At 37.5% G+C, this 17,836-nt stretch overlaps 1 protein-coding gene across 3 annotated transcripts in view; it reads right to left on the reverse strand.

Moving 5' to 3' along the window:
• The window catches only part of ASAP2 (ArfGAP with SH3 domain, ankyrin repeat and PH domain 2), a 93,001-nt gene that overhangs the window by 44,326 nt on the left and 30,839 nt on the right, over positions 1–17,836 (reverse strand). For all 3 annotated transcript variants that reach the window (XM_074861586.1, XM_074861585.1, XM_074861584.1), the window contains exons 4-5: positions 12,153–12,227; positions 10,533–10,582 (exon numbers count right to left, since the gene is read on the reverse strand). In XM_074861586.1, coding sequence (XP_074717687.1) covers positions 10,533–10,582; positions 12,153–12,227 — 125 coding nt within the window. The remainder of the gene's footprint in view (positions 1–10,532; positions 10,583–12,152; positions 12,228–17,836) is intronic.

The raw sequence follows: 17,836 nt of genomic DNA on the forward strand, positions 1-17,836 counted from the left end.
TAATGTCCTGACAGATATTCCAAAAGAAGATACTAAATGAGAAGAAGATACTAAGTTCTTACATTGAAGGAAAAAAATCCAGAAACAAAATAATGAATTTTAATTGAAACGTAGGGGGATCTTCAATCCCAGTTGACCAAACAGTGGTTAACAGAGTTCAGTTATGTCACCAGATTTATTGAGTCTTGCCTGTCATCAAGTCATCTTCTATATATACACGGTTTCCTAAGCCAAAATCACAGTTGCCATCTCTACTTGCTACTGAGCCAGTTGGCACTGGGAATGCCGGCCAGCCAGCCGGCTGTGTTGCAGACTCCAAAGTCTGCTAGACCAGCTGTCCTAATTCCCTAAAAGTTTCCATGAACATTTTCCAGGAGCTCTGAATAAAATGGGTTCTCCTGCAGAATATAAATGATTAACCAATGCCTGCCATACAGTATAACTCCCCTTAACACACTTGTGCATTTGTTACAGCTATTCTCCATATTATTCCTAAAGGCAGTAGCACAATTATACTACGCAGGTTAGACAAGTATGATATGAAAAAAGATATTAATAAAAGAAATACATGAGGGCGATTACTTTTTGGAGAAAGACTTTTAGTTTGCTACTTGTATGATTTAGAAGCTGAAAATTCTGGAAGGAGCTTCCTGAGGAAATGCTATACTGCTTTTGAACAAGAGGAAGCATTACACAGGAATACAGGAAGCAGATGAGAGGAACAAGTGACACACGTACTGTTGTACCTCCTCTCTTGGGCAGTCAAGTGTCTCTCAGCTCTCTCTGAAAAGATGACATGTCTCAAGTGCTCTCTTAACCTGATGTTAACATTACTCTAACAACTTATGGGAAAATGTCCTAGATGGTCTAAGGACTTCCAATCAACAATACATTCTCTACTTAAACTTCTCAAGAATGAGGAATTGCCTCATCTTACACCTCAAGCAGCAAGGGAAAACTAGAATTAATCCCATTAATCCCATTCTGTAATATTCCCAAAGGGAAGCATTTTGAACAGCAATTGAAAAAGCCCCACTGAGCTCTCAGTACTGGCAGCCACAGCAGAGTCAGCCCTGTGTAGTATTCCAGCAGCCAGCCCATCGTGTCCTGCCAGAAGCAGACATTCAGAGGGAAGGAGGTAACTCCTCTCCTTTGAAATAAATATTCTGAAAACCTTCACTCGCCTGAATAAAAACTCGAACGCAGAATGTTCCGTCTGCATCAAAAGCAGTACTCTTACCCACTTACTGCCAATTATGCCATTTTGTAGCCACAAAATGCAGAGTCCAAACACAAAAATTAACCAGAGGTCAACCGTGAACAAGAAACATAAATCCTTACAAAAAGATTCACAGAAAATGACAAATATGCAGCTCCTTTCTAGCACACACTCTAGGAGAATTTACATTATATCATACTTGATAGTTCTAAAAAAGTCAAACCTCAGAGCAAAGATCCAGGATGGTTTTAGTTCTCTCAGCTTCCACATTAATCTAACCATTCTTGAGGCCAGAGAATTCACTGAAATGTGAGTCAAGTCTAATAACTATCAGTTGCTATTATATTGTATTTTCATTGTTTACAGAGAACAATACACAAAGGATGACATAACCACCTCTAAAATGTTAAGAGCTTATTAACATGTCATAAGGTGTCTAAATGCTAGTTAAACCAAAAGACAACTAATACTGCCAAAGAGTCAAACATTATGCACAATATTACAGCATACATTGTTTTAAGAAATCTAATTCCTTTTAAATAAAGAGCTAGATTTTGGTGAAAGAGCCCTTTCTACAATATAACGGATAAATCATACTCCACAGGCAAAAAGTAATTAAACCAAGACTAAACCGACACTGACATCTACCAAATAATTCAAAGAAATAAGACATCCTTGATGCTATTTGATGGAGCTTCAGGCTCCATGGCTTCAAAAACTTTGGAGATGCTTTACAAAACAAACCATCTCTCAGTAACAAGTTCCAGAGATACATGACGGTGTATTTCACATTTACATTTCCTTATTATTTATACTTTTAGTCTCTAACTACATTTTCAGCTTTGTAATCAGAATTTAACCTGTTGTTTTGCTACAGTAATATGCTACTTCCTATCTGACTGATACTACAGGGCACTTTGTTTCTAGGGAAATAAAGAAACCACATATAGCAGTGTTGCAGGCAAATCATCCAAGTCCTAAAGGTTGGCTGTGTTTCCTATCCAAATGCAAGGGTCAACTCAGCTTCAAGTGTCACTCCACTGTGACATTAACCAAATCTTTCTGGCAAAGACAGTTCTATAGTGTACCTCTGTGGGATTTCCAAATATTGCAGGGTATTTTCAGACAGATCAATTAAACAAAATTAAAAAGAAAATGGGAAACTCTACAAAAATCCTCTAGAAGCAATAAGAAGGAAGCAAATGTTTTGTAAAGCCGCTTTTCTTGAAGTTCGTGCAGCACATATCACATATATAGATTTTGCTGACTAAGATTAAAATCTGAGCACACCCCAGTCCATTTACAACACAGCTGCACATGACTAATATACAGTGAGCTCAGATTTGTGTAACAGACAAGTAAAGCTGAAATACAGGATGAAGAATTACACAGAAAAGTAGATCAGATACAAAATAAATGGTCTTGCCTATTCAGTTTCCACTGTATGACTATTTGAACATCTCCAATTTGAAAAGCAACTGGTTTTCAATATAAATTTTAATTTGTGTTTCAAAGAAATCGATTTTGTCACACAGATCATGGTATAAATAAACATCAAAGCAGGCATTTTTATTTTTTTGAACTTTAAAAAGGACAGGACCTATTTTACTGTTTAACATGCCAAAGACTGGTACTTATTTTCAGCCAGTGAACAAGGGTAAACAAAAAGAACACCCTGTGTACATGCAGCAGTAGTGAACTGGCTGGCTGGGCAGCAACTCTGTTTTTTGTCCTCTCCTTCCCTATAGAGCAGTAAGCCTGGCTGAGTCTGGATACACACATGAGAAGGTGCAGAGACTCAGAATAGTGCCTGGGAGGCACAGACTTGAATGAGGAGCACTCTGGAAAATGGAGTGCTTCCAAAGGCTATTTTGTTTGACAAAATAACACTATAAATTTTAATTTCAAAAATCTTTTCTTTGTCTAGTCTTCCTTTTCAGCCTGACTCTCTAACTTCAGCTTTGGCATCCTAGCCTTTCAGCAAAAGAGCCTCCATCTTATTTTATCCTACTGTGTGTCAAGGCTGATGGTAAAGCATGACTCACTCTCTTATTACCCAAGTCCTGAATGAAGAAGTCATCCCTTCTCTCTGGAAATGCTGGAAAGCTTCTCCCTTTCCCTCATCCTGCACTGGAGGATGGGGAAAAAGAGAGCAGAATGAGCAAAAAATGTCCAGATCTTTCCAGTATTTCATAAATAATTTCTGCAGATTCATTGAAAGCTTTTTCACATTCATTTTGCAGGTAATCTTTCAAAATAAAAATACTTAACATGAAATCTCAGGATCAAAGCAGTATGTTGTGGATGTTGTTTACCTGGACTTTAGTAAAACCTTTGACAGTTTCCCACAGCATTCTCCTGGAGAATCTGGCTGCTCATGGCTTCGACAGGCATACTCTTCGCTGGGTAAAAATCTGGCTGGATGGCCGGGCCCAAAATGTTGTGGTGAATGGAATTAAGTCCAGTTGGTGGCTGGTCACAAGTGGTGTTTCCCAGGGCTCAGTACTGGGGCCAGTTCTGTTTATCTTTATCAATGATCTGAATGAGGGGATTGAGTGCACCCTCAGTAAGTTTGCAGATGACACCAAGTTGGGTGGGAGTGCTGATCTGCTTGAGGGAAGGAAGGGATCTGGACAGGCTCGATGGGCTTGATGGACCAAGGCCAACTGTATGAGCTTCAACAAGGCCAAGTTCCAGGTCCTGCACTGGGGTCACAACAACCCCATGCAATGCCACAGGCTTGGGGAAGAGTGGCTGGAAAGCTGCCTGGCAGAAAAGGAACTGGAAGTGGTGGTTGACAGCCAGCTGAATATGAGCCGACAGTGTGCCCAGGTGGCCAAAAAGGCCAATAGCCTCCTGGCTTGTACCAGAAATAGCGTGGGCAGCAGGACTAGGGGAAGTGATCCTCCCCCTGTACTCAGCACTGGTGAGGCCGCACCTCAAATACTGTGCTCAGTTTTGGGCCCCTCACTATAAGAAAGACATTGAGGTGTTGGAGCATGTCCAAAGAAGGGCAACGAAGCTGGTGAAGGGTCTGGAGCACAAGTCTTATGAGGAGCAGCTGAGGGAACTGGGGTTGTTTAGTCTGGAGAAAAGGAGGCTCAGGGGAGACCTTATTGCTCTCTACAACTACCTGAAAGGAGGTTGTAACCGGGTGGGTGTCAGTCTCTTTTCCCAAGCAGCAAGTGATAGGACAAGAGGAAATGGCCCCAAGTTGTGCCAGGGGAGGTTTAGATTGGATATTGGGAAAAAATGTCTTCACTGAAAGGGTTGTCAAGCATTGGAACAGGCTGCCCAGGGAAGTATTTGAGTCACCATCCCTGGAGGTATTTAAAAGATGTGTAGATGTGGTGCTTAGGGACATGGTTTAGTGGTGAACTTGGCAGTGTTAGGTTAATGATTGGACCTGATGATCTTAAAGATCTTTCCCAACCTAAATGATTCTGTGATTCTATTCCATGAGTCTATATTAAGATTACCTTCTTTATCACTTTCATTCTATGCCACTATTTTCAAGATTTATCTCCACTTTGACTTATGTACATGCTTCAAAAGGAAATGTGACAGAAATACCTACAATCTATGAATATCAGTGATCTGCTGAGTCAAGTTAGTGTTCTGAAGAACTAATTTGAGAAAAGCTTGCAGAATTTTCAGATAATTTTTTTAGACATCGTTTAAAAAACAAGTCTACCGAACTGGAAGCATCATCAGTTAATCAACCAGCTACACAAACATCTTCATAGAAGACTGTAATAAGAATTTGTGCGTTCTTGCATTGACTTCAAATGGTTCAGAAAGAAATCATTAATGATAGAGTTATATCCAGACATGAGCACTTGCGTTTCTGCACAGTAACATAATGCACCCTACCTTACAGCCTTGATCTTGTAATCCCATAAGCATATTCAAACAACTTGTCTCTTCGCTCAGTTGTGCATAACAGACCTCATGCCCAGCTTTTAAAAGGAGAATGGCAAACGAGGAGAGAGACCTAGCCTTCCCAGGAAAAGCTTGTTAGTTTTCATTAAGCATTTATGTTTCCTAGCATTAGCACAACACTTATTAGCAAAGGACTTCTGAAGATAATATATATTTACAGGCCTAAAAAGAAGACACCTCTATTAAAAAAATTAACATTTCTTTCTTTTCAGGAAAGACAGGTTTATGTTTGGAATACAGACACTACTATTCAGCTCAAAAATGAGTAAATAATATGCTTCACTAAGTTTATGCTTCTATTTCCTGTGCAAAACTGATACAATGTCTTTACCTCAACATCTACCACAACAGGACCAATTAGACAGAAGAATGTGGATGAAAACTGGCTCACTGCCTTGTTGAATACGGTCTGCCTGCTGGGAGAATGAGCAGTTTTTATGACATGTGTACTCCTTCCCCATATGCTCCCCCGGCGCGTCTGCCATTAGTGTTTAAGTACATGGGGGAAAGCAACTGCCTCATAACAAAAAGAGCCAGTCTGCACCAATTCTACCAAAAGGACAGAGCCAGCCTAGTCCCGCTGTGGTGCTGTAGTGGCAGGCAGCATCACACAGCTCTTCTATGGGAAACAAAGACTGTAACTGAGTTCCTAAGAGAAATGCACTACTTTTAACCACTTTAAAGCTTTAAAAACATTTTAAAATCTTTATGGTTTCAGCTGAAGCATGTTAATGACTGATGGTGAGAAAAGACAAATTATTCATGAATGTCACCTCAGGACATTCCCAATTTTTGATTGAGGTAAACTGGCATAAAAGCTATGGGTTACTTGCTCCTCTTACTCCCTTATTCAAGAACAGTCCCAAGGTATAAAGAAAAATGGATCCAGCCTCCCTCAGTTACTTCAGCTAAGGTGATCTTCAGGAAAATGCTCCAAGAACTTAGGTAGCTACAGGACAAAGAAGTTGCATAGTAATCAACATTGATGGACAGTGATCCAAGATCGTAAGAACAGATCTTAACATCACCCTTCCAAATAAGACGAGATACATAGTAATTTTTAAACACACTTAATATCATACAAAGCTTGAAGTAACAGTTCAGAAATTGTTAAGGGGAAAAGCAAAACAAATGCCATTTTTTAATTAACTGAATTTCTTTTCAAATAGGTCACACTTGGGTATATTAGCACCTGGTATGTCATCACAAAGGTGCAAGTAAGAGAGATGAGATATTGAGGAAAATAAGCTCCAATTCTTCCTTATAAAGACAGACTATCAAGACAGAAATCAGGATGAAGACACTGTCACTTCTCCACAGGCTACAAAAATAACACTTTGATATCTGGCGCTTAGCTTCACAGGTCTGTACTTGTGACTAGGAAATGCAGATGAACGGTATGATTTTAACCATATGATACAGAGGGATATGCAGATAAAGAGCAGTGTAGCAGCCTTAAATGGTTTGTGAACCCAAAGGGAAAAGAAGAAGAAAGAAAAAAAGAAGAATAAAAAGATACTCACATATTTGAAAAAGTATCACTGGAAAAGATAGCTGACTAAGCATAAACCTACAACTGGTTGTAGGCACAGTCCAAACAAGGAGTCATCTAAGGTAACAGATTGAGGAAGGCTGAGCAAACCTCTGGCTATCAACACCTACACCCACCATCCCACTCTGACAACACAAGCTGTAGGCGAGACTGAAGTTAGCTCTCCCAGTCCCTTTGCCCTTTTTGTTAGGCAGAGACTGTGAAGGTATTACAACAAAGAAATTCAATTCATGATTAAGAACTCTGCATCCACTCACAGCTACAGATGACCAAAATGCACAGCTATAAGGAAGTTCAGATCCGTTTGGGACAGCCACAGAATCAAAACAGTTACTATCTCAGGAAACCTCAGTGGCATATATAATAGCAACCCAGCAAAACCTCACTGTTTTCCTATGTCCGAAATGTACTAGATGACAAAGCTGACCTGAACAGATTCAGGCTCAAATTAATATTCTCACCCTAGCTTCAAACTCATATTATTAAACTTCCCATCTCTGATTTGTAAAGACCAACATTCAATAATGACAGCTGGCAAACATCTCAACTCGTCTGTGAACTGATCTTACACACAAGAGCATCTGAGAAATCCCACAGTCCTACTGCAGGGGCGGGGTCTCAGGGAAGTTCCAGTTTGAATTTAACTCAACAGAACTATGGAAAATTGGTCTACAACTTAGCAGAAGTGAGGTGGCTTGCAGTGAAAAACAATATTCCCTGACTGCCAAACTTAAGCCACAGTAAGTAATTAAAACACCCGTTGTTTTAAAGAATTTTCCCGTACATAGAATTCCCAGGCTCTCTATCCCAAGCCTCAAGCAGATGATCCTTTGGTCTTGATCAAAGTGAAGGAGTCCAACAGTTTAAACTAAGAGCTTTGAACTCTAGAATACTGATGCGGAGCTTTCATCTAACCACTTAAAAAAACTACAGCACACAGCAATGGTACCAGCCCACCACCTAGAAATATCACAGAAAATGGTAATGGATCTGAAAGAATTTCCTGATGAACATGTGCTACCTTCAGTTTTTGTGTGTTGAATAACCTGACACATAAATGACTTAGAAATAAGCATTGTCAAGGAGGTGTACTTCATTTGTTAAAAAATCTTGCAGATTTTTTACAAGTTACAGAGGTAACTTGGAAAGGCTTATCTCCTTATAGTGGAAAAAGGAACCTGTTTTGGATCAAAAACCAAGCATCCTAAAACTAAAGTCAAAAAGCAGGCTTTCTAAAGGACTGTTGGTTAAAAGGAAAAAAAAATAAATCTCATGGTATCTTACAAGCAGCATTGGATTCAATCCCACAGATAGAAAATAAACAGAACGTCAACATCACATTTTCAGGTCCTGAATGAAATAACATACACAACAATGTTTCCAGGTATCTACTGTCCTTAAACTCAGATGAAAACCCCAAGTATACATATTCAAATACACTTTCTACGGGCATTTTTACTTCTCAAGTACTTAACTAAGTTAAAAAACAAATAAAATCTGGAGTACCTGACTCTGAAACAGATCACCTGCTCTAACCAAACTGAGGATCAAAGTACAAATTTACATCACTGGAACATACTCATCCTGGTGAATATTCTATCAGAAATTCTAAAAGCATCAGAGATCTTGGTCCAGTAGTAACAGTGTTCTTTGTATATGTCCCAGCACCATGCAAATATACTTAAAATTCTGCACATAAACTTTGTGGGATGTCACTATGAATAAGTTATACATAAGTAAACAAGCTTTCAGATCCAGCAATCAAGCACTAGTAGACAATAGCAGACTAAATTACAGGATTGTTCTTTATGGCCCATCCTCAGAGATCAACTACTGTCATGGGCAGTGATGAGAAATCTTAATTACTTCAACAGCCGGTAACTGGCACAGCACCAAATGACATTGTTCACTGGTATTAAGAACACAAACACTGGAGCCATCACAATCTTCCAAGGATTCAAACTATTAGACTGGAGGTTTATCTCAATATTTCAGAATGTCTTGTTGTGAAAATCTAGCTATAGCTAGGCAGTTTCAAAAACCAAAACCCACTCAGGTCCTCCTCACAAACTGAGCCTAGAAAGCAGTAATTAGACCGTTCTCATTGTTATTCACAAAAGGAATAATGAAATTTAGCTAACTCGCTAAACTTGTTGCTTTTGTGAGTAAACCATGTACAGGAACAATTTCTGAAGACTGTTTGCACACGACTTCAGATGGAGCAACTCGGTGGGCACCAGAGAATCATTATAACTTTGTGCAATTAAAAAAATATTAAAAAATGGTGCTAGATTCTCAGCCAATCTAGGTGGCTGGGGATCCGCAAGTTATTTATGTTAAACAGTGTCATCATATGTTATTCTTCTGGACCTGTATCATCAGAAATGGTCTGATACATGCAGCATTATCTCAGAAGATCAAAGATGCTGGATGTGTGACATGAAACTTAACCGATAGTCACAATCCAAGTTAATACTGGAACAAGGAATAAAACCTCCTACGAAATTCAGTTGTGCTGATACAATTGACTTTGCCAATTCAGGAAACAACTGTTCCTGATGTAGGGCACTAAACCACTTGAAGATTTACAAGGTACCAAAATTAATTATGTTTGATCTTAGGTGCTTTGTTGACTCATTTGATTCATTTAGCTGGATATAAAACTCTGTTATTAAAACTGATTTTATAGCTGTTTATACTGTGCATCAGGTACCTTCAAATAAGTGGGTTATGGTAAATTGGGCTAGACACACAACATGAGACACACTTGACAACTCATCCATTTCTAGTACACAATACACCTGCTGAGAGCATCCAACCTTGGCATTAAATGCAGAGAACATCCATATCTCTAAACAAACTGCACTAATTAAATGTGGTTTACTAAGATCCCTGGCACTGGATCGATCTGGAATCATGTGCAGTTTTGGAATGGTAGCAGCAAACAGCCCCAACAGCCTTACCAGCTCGTTGGTAAGTACCGAAGGCTCAGCATCAAATAAGGTCTTCCTAGAGACCTCAGCACTGGGCACAGTCTCATAAGTTGTGCTAGAGTCAGAGACATACAGAGTGATTACAATGGTTTTAGGCTAACAAATCCAGAACTAAATCTTGACTTGCATACACTTGACACTTTGTAAGACATTGCAAAGCACTCAGGCATGAAGTATATAATTTATTGTGTGCTCTTCAACTAAAGAAACTTGTTAATTATAGTGAATTAGTAATTGATAAGGAGAAGAAAAAAAACCACCAACAACAAATGCTTAAAAGGACATCAAGTACAATTATGTTGGAGTACTTTTGGTAATTAAGGATGAAAACACAGGGTGGCTAAGTTTTTATTTTATACAGTAGTGTCCTCCAAAAGCAGAGGAAAGCAGGAACAAAGTGGACTTTCACATGTAGTAGATTATAGGATATTAATATGGATACTACCAAAAATTTAAAACAATTCTTTCCCAATTAAAGCAAAACTTTCTCAATTGAAGTGGAAGAATATTCAGTGGAAGAACATGCACTTGGAGATTATGCTCATTACTTGGAACTTCATTAAGCAAAGAGGTCTACCACAAACACTGTCACGGCACATACACGCAAGACAATTTACTCATTAAATAAGTTGTATATTACAGAATTTGAAATGACTGTGTCTATGCACTTGTATTTTCACACAGCTCCAGTTTTTAATAAAAAAAAAAACAACAAAAAGCTCAGCTTCCCAGCTAGGACTTCTGGCTGGGACCTTAACATTAAATAATGATCTCTATAGATCTCAGTTATACTTCCCTTTTATTTAAAAGTTTAAAAGATACATACACTTTTGTTTCATAGTCCTTCCAAGCTTTATCAAAGGGTTTTTTTAGGTCCTGTCAAGAAAAAAGAAAAAAATACAGTTAATTTTATGTACATGAAAAATACTGTGGATCTAACAATGAAGACACACCTTGGCTATTTAGAGTTTCTACCAGAATAAGGGACTCCACTCTTGAATAGCTCACCTAAGGATTGCGTAAAAGTAATCTTGCACACAGGAAAAACAATCTTGTACACAGAATTAATACACTCATGTTTTTAAAAGTATCCCTAGGATGCTTTTTACAGCTCCATTTTACTCCTTAAAAGGTATAACCACATGTCATCTGAAGAGCACACTATGTAATTAATCAAATCAGTTATTTTCTCATCATTCCATCTCTGGCCTCACTGGAAAAAAAGTGCCTGTCCTGAGGCGGAGATACAGCCTTGGCTAAGGACTTGATTCATCCCACTAAAGTTAAAGAAATCAATTTCCCACTGACTTAATGGGAACAGTACAGGCCATACGGCTCGACATAACTAAATCTGTGAGAATTCTGAATTACTTACGTGCCAAATTCCTTTATTTTTTCCCCTCTGAAGAAGCCAATTTAGATAAAATAATCTTAACAAGTTGTAAAATTATTTCACTGATGTCTAAGAATCCAGCAGTTAAAATTCTGCTGGAGTTCAAGAGATCAGCCAACTCCAAAAATGTATTGTTAACTGTCAGATACTGGAAACACTTCGCATCTACAGATTAGGAACTAATTCTTACAAATCAGCTAGTTATTCTGACAATTATGAAATTAATTAAAGCAGCATTTGATTATTTTCTCAAGTCAGGAACATGCAGCAACACTGTACTGTAATAAATGTATTTATTCTGACATAGAAAAAGAGAAGAACAAGAGGAGTGGAATGTGGTAAGCAAGCAACACAAAGCTAATAAGCCTATCTTACTAAATAATCTATTTTCCTCCAGTAATTTACAGAGACCATTTTTAGTCTGTGTACTTTTTTCTTCCTCCTCCAATGGCCTAGAACAATAGCTGCCAGTCACTTCCTGTTTGCTCAGTAGTAAATGAAGTGTAAGCCAAATAAGTTTGTTGGCTATAGGCTTTGAATTTATTATAAACATACCATCATTTGAGTCCTAAGTTGATATTATTTCAAATAGGAAATATCCTCAGGGCACAAATAGATTTCAGCTTTGTTCAGAAAAATCCTATGCTCATGCACTCTAATGTGTCTTTCTTAATAATCTGTATAGTTCCAGGTAAATTTAGAATGGTAAATAAATATATTAATAATAATACTTTTAAATAAAGTACTATCCCCTTCTCCACTAAGTAAATGTCTAAATTCTTACACCTCTTTTTCTGCTTATCTTCTATATTTCAGGGTTGCCTTTAAAACTTCTCAAGTGTTTTGTATACAGAGCCAACAGCATGCTCTATACGAAACCACAGACAGAAGGGATGACTCAATTCACACATACCCCAAAAAACCTCTATTGTTTATTAAGCCAATATGTTACTTTACTGTCCCGTGCCTTCCATCAAATAAGATTAATACACTATCTAAATGTATTTATTGTACCAACAATAATTTTATATATAAATAAGAAGATAAACATACCCCCTTTACTCCTTTCAGGTCTCCCTTCAGCAAACTGTCCAATGGAAAAGTGATTATGTTGTTCATATTCTGAATCTGTAACAAATTACATCAAAACATTTAATGTATTTTAAACGCAGAACATATACTCTCTCAATTCACACATTTCAGGAAGTTTCACAAGGAAATTTTGCGTATTATTCTCCTAACCCTGCATTATGAGGATGTTTAATCAGTACAGGCAGTAATCAAAGATGGAGGCAACATGAGTTAATTAAACCTACACTGGAAACACTATAACCCAAGCCAGCAGGAAACCTGCAGAATTACTGCTGCTGATAAAATATCTCATCCAACAGTGACTGCAAAGAAAACCCACTAATTTTTACATTACCTGATTTCACTGTTTAAATTATATGAAAACAATCATACAGTTTTTCAGAACTTACATACTTTAAGTTCATCAGTATATTTTAAATTAATCCTGTTTATTTTCCCATCTCTTCAGACTTATTCCATAAAATGCATCTTCTATTCTCAGAATACATGGCATCTTACTCTGACAGAAGTTATAAAGAGAAAAGAATGCTGGCCTGTAAAAAAGCCACTATTCAGATATTTTCCATGTATTTTTATAAAGTAATACATCTGCCTTATTTATCTCATACAAACTCCAAAACAAGGATTTTATGAGGTCTTGAGTATGCAAGTAACTCGAGTAAATTCAAGAAGAAAAAAAAAATAATTTCAAATTAACACAAAATAATCATGGTTTTAGATAAGTATCTGTATGATAATATTTTATACAGAAAAAGAAAGACAGTAGGAATAAGACTGTAAGTAGCATACACCAGGAAAAGAAAGACTTCATGTCCAATCCTTCATGATTCAGGGAAAATGTTCAAAGTATGGGCCATGATGTCTAGGCACAGAATTTAAACTGTAATAACTCAAAACGGATTGCACTAAAGGGTAAAAACTGGAGTATTTTAGAACTAGACGATGGAAAAAAAATCAGGATTAACTTTTACAGCAGTTTGGTGAAGACTGCCTTTGGATGGGTTTCTTTTCTGATGTTATTGTTAGCTGTTCTTTCAAAATGTGATTTTTTTCAAGAAGGACTGAAATGCATATATGAAGATGGATTTCAAATGTTCAAAGTACAGAAAGAACTATGCATCATGTAGCAACAATTGCTTCTGTTTTTTCAGGAACAATGTCAGGAATATCAAAGTTCCCGTAACCCATCTAGAGAAGAAAGAAGACTAACAGGAACTTCAAGAAAAATTATTTCTAATTGTGATGCTTCAATCTCCTCACAATGGAAAAATACAAAACATTACCACACAACAGTTCCTTGGTTGCCTCACTAGGACACAGGGGTCCCATCCCCAGTGGTACTCAACAGCTGCTATTAAAACAAACAAACAAAAAAAGCCCCCAAACCCTCACCCTTCCTCTTCAAAAGATACTACCTGAAATTTCATACATCAATTTTAAAGGTTAATCAGGTTGCCTCTGAATGGGAAGGTTGAAGAAATACAGAAAATCTGTTCTTTTAAACTCTTACCACAAATCACATTTCCTCTCCTCCACCCTACTTTTCCTCCTCCCCAAAAAGCTGCAGGACTCAACCACAGCCTTTAGAATCAACAAGTTAAATTTCAACTCTCTGTGGGTTTTTTTTTAAATAATTCCTATAAAAATTGAATGAGCACCATCCACATATGCTTAGTTGGCAGTGCTGCAAACTATCCACCTCATAAGTACTCAATAGTACCACAACATCAGCATATCAACATAACCATGCTCCAAGTTACTAAAATTATATGTTGTAGATATAGGAGGTAAGTGAAAAGGTTTAAATCACACAAAACTTAGGTAAAAAAATAAAAAATTGCGGAAGAAGACAGAGGAACATGTACACCTACGGACACACACATCCAGAACGGCTACCCAGGTGGAGAAGCAGAAGAGGTCTCATCTATGATATCATCCTATGCAAAGTTTTCTACTTTGTTAATCTATTTTATTAGTATGATGTAGTCGAATGCCTAACCTAAAGATCAATACTTTCATAGCCTCAAGCCTAATTATTTTTCAAATCCAGATAACTAAGCACAAAGCAAGAATAAAACATTTCTCAACGGGAGACTCAAGACAACTGTTTTTTCCTTAAGTTGGAAAAGAAAAAATGTCAGACACTGAAGTATTATCCCAGACATATTCATGTAAACATCAATCAGCCTCCAAAACAGTTCTGGATGTTTCTTAGAATTTCAAGTCATGGGGCCTGAAGTCCAAAGCAACTTCAAAAAAAGGATAGGTGAAAAACACCAACATTCTTCTTAAAAGTTTGGAGAATATTTGCCAATTCAAATTAATGCCTTTTGTGTGCTATTGCCTGTATATTACTATCAGTCTGTCGTATTCTCTATGCTCCTATTTTATTTCCAACAAATGTGAACATCCATAATGCATAAACTTGTCATTATTAATCTAGTTAGATGATTCATACTTGCTCGTATTTATAAATCAGCAAGCAATACACAGAAGAAAGATCTTACATGTTTTTCCCCTCTTTCTTGAGAAGCTTAAGCTGAAGTATCTAAAAATATAGACCCATTTGCAGCACACAGAGAAGCATTAATATGCTGCAGCTCCTACTCTGTGTGTATATAGGGAGCTAAAATGTATACAACTGCCTCTACATTTTGACTATTTTATGTTTTAAAATATTCTTTAAAAAGAAACATGCACAAAGATGCAGGAAAGCTTCACAGAAATTAAAATCCTGTGCCAGAGGAACACTAGCAAGTTCCATGTGTTTTAAAAAAAGAGAAAGAAAAAAAATAATAGCTGACCTGGTTTCCACTTCCAACACTGCTGCTTTGGCAGACTTGCAGTTTTTCCCTGACAGCTTCCAACAAGATAAGATGACAGAGACACGGTAATAAATTAAAACTTCCTAAGTTGGAGAACGCTCAGAGGAGAAGAAGAAATGGCAGGAGGGAGAACGTAAAAATAAACAAACATGTAGCTGCCAGAAGCGATGGCAGAGGCAACAGGCAAGCCAACATTTGTGAAGAAGAAAAAATATTTTCAAGTAGTCTAAGAGCCTATGGCTAAACACTGAAGTTCTTAATTTGCCAGCCCTCCTGATTACTTTAATGAGTCTCTTCCAGAACAGCTTTGGATGCTGGTGCCTGCAGTACTTCAATAGGTTTTGTTTTCTAAATCCAAGCAAAAAAAAAAAAAAAAAAGCCTCTTCACTACTTCAGAAGTTAAATACTTTTCTTAACACACTGATAAACAGAGCAGACCTTAAAACATTTTCAATTTAAACTAAAATTCCAGCAGTTGAACACTGTATGATATGACTCCTATTACCATTAGTAAATTCTAGATGTAGTCTGTGTACTTGGCTGTGGGCTTCTCAATCACCAGTGAACTCGGGTGTGCACAAGTGACAGTAGTACTGCTTGCTGACAAATCATTGTCTAAGTTATTTTCATTTTTTAATGGCAAGTACTATTGGATTTAATACTTTCCAAGATTTTTCCCAATGATGCGAGCTTTAGTAGGACAAGACCAACACAGCAGGGAGCAAGTGGAAATCAGAACATCTGCTATAGATGAGACACTGTTTGTCTGAACTTTAAGCTTTCAGCATCTAAACCCAAGACTTCAGAAAATCATGTAACATAAAGACTTCTAGCACAAACTTTCATCTTTGCAGCATGCCTCCCTCCCGCGCACAAGTACACAACACTGCCTTTCCGCTGTCCTCACCCCCTGCCCCACCTGCAGAGCAGTGGTGTGTCCCATAGCCCAATCTGTGTCCCACCAGGCGGGTGGCTGAGGTGGCACATCACCCACCGCCCACGTATGCCATAGGAAAAGTGACTGCAGCGAAGCAGGAGCTGAACACCCCTAAGTGCCCACACGGAGCTGCTGGCTCAGCTGGCTAGAAAAATGCCTTCGCACAAGATACCAAGTGTTGCCACCGTGTACTACTTGGAAACAGCCCTTGTACTACCACCGACACACAAACTACAGGCTGGGAGTGTCTCTATTAGGAAGCGCAAGATGACAGGAAATATGTTTTTAAAGGTATTCTTAAAAGCATAAAGTGAAGAACTTTAAAAGCAAAGGAAGAATGAGTCTTGAGGTTATTCCAGCCCATCTTCCTTGTCAGTGGAAGAGAATTCCCAATCGCACATTTTCTAATCTAGGTTAAAACACCTAAGTAGTAAGCTTCTATCGCTTTCTCTGGGACACTTCATCTAATATTTTCACAGTGAGATCCCATTTATATGCAATTTATTATTTTCCTCTTCCACAATCACAGTTATCTGTGAGGCAAACCATACATTTCCAATTCTTCTAAGCTTTCTTCATAAATCAACCTATTCAAACCCTGATCATTTTTTTACTGTCCTCTGAATTTCCTCCAGCTGGATCAATACCTTTTTGGCAAAGAAATAAAGATAAGATTCCAGGTGGAGCTGAATCCATGCCACTAAGGAGGAATTATTACATCTGGGTTTATATCTTTACAAGTGTAAATCAAACAGCACTGTTATTTTTTTTTTCTCTCACCATTAAGCCAGTCTTTCCTCAGTGAAAATCACAAACAGCACAACTTAAATCATTAAGCTTCACATACAATACTTCAACCTCAAATATGTGTATCTGTAGCTTTTTTTACATACTTAACTAAGTTGAGTCCTTCTAAACAAAACATGCTTGTGAAGGTTCAGGCACCAAACATTTTTTTAAAACCTTAGTCTGAACTATTACCCTGGAAAGAAAATTCTGGGCATAAATTTCTTAAGTTCATTGTATAATACAGAAAAGATATTTCCTTCAGTTTTGTTATTTGTTATCTTTTATATTTAAGCAAATCTCCTTTCTTCTTACATTTAAAAATTGAAGTAAAACAGGAGCATATGGTCAGAAAAATATTATCACTGTTCTTCCACTTCTCCTGGCTAAAAATTCAAGGATTATTAATAGAAAAACTTCTCACATAGAATCTCTTCCTCCCAGCTACCTTCCATGGAGTGGAAATATCAGATTCCAGTTCTCTCAATCCAGCATGTTTCATTAGCTTTAAATTTAAATAAATGATAAAGAAATTACAAGAGTATATAGAAGAATAGCAAATACAGAAAATGGAATTTGTTAAATAGCTACTTCATCTTCACAGATTCAAATCCCTTTTCAAGGAGTGCTGACAAAGATGACAGGCAACTACGGATTTTATTTCTTGGTGTAGCAATCTAAGAATAGGATTTAAAGGAAAAAATATTTAAAGTGCAAACCTGTTGCAATGAGCCTTTCCTTTTCCTAACATTTTTCATATTAAGACTCTCACCTTTATCACTTGGTGCTAAATTTATTAGGAAGACAGAGTAATTAACACTATAATCAAGTGCCATACACACCTAACTCACCTGGGAACTGTGGGTGCTACCATTCAGTCAGGAATTAGCACCAAGATTACCATCAAGAGGCAATACTGTACATGCCCCAAAAGGTACCGTGTTACCTCTGAAAATGCTTATAGTATTTTCTGATAGTTGAGTACCAAAAAAGACATACTGATTGCTCAATCTTAAAAACATTTCTAATTCCGAAGAAGTCGAAGAAAAATTTGTAGCTTGATATTGCAGCTATGGGAAGAGAAAAAAAAAAAATGC

The sequence above is a fragment of the Strix uralensis genome, chromosome 3 (genome assembly GCF_047716275.1).
Source record: "Strix uralensis isolate ZFMK-TIS-50842 chromosome 3, bStrUra1, whole genome shotgun sequence".
Taxonomy (NCBI): Eukaryota; Metazoa; Chordata; class Aves; order Strigiformes; family Strigidae; genus Strix; species Strix uralensis.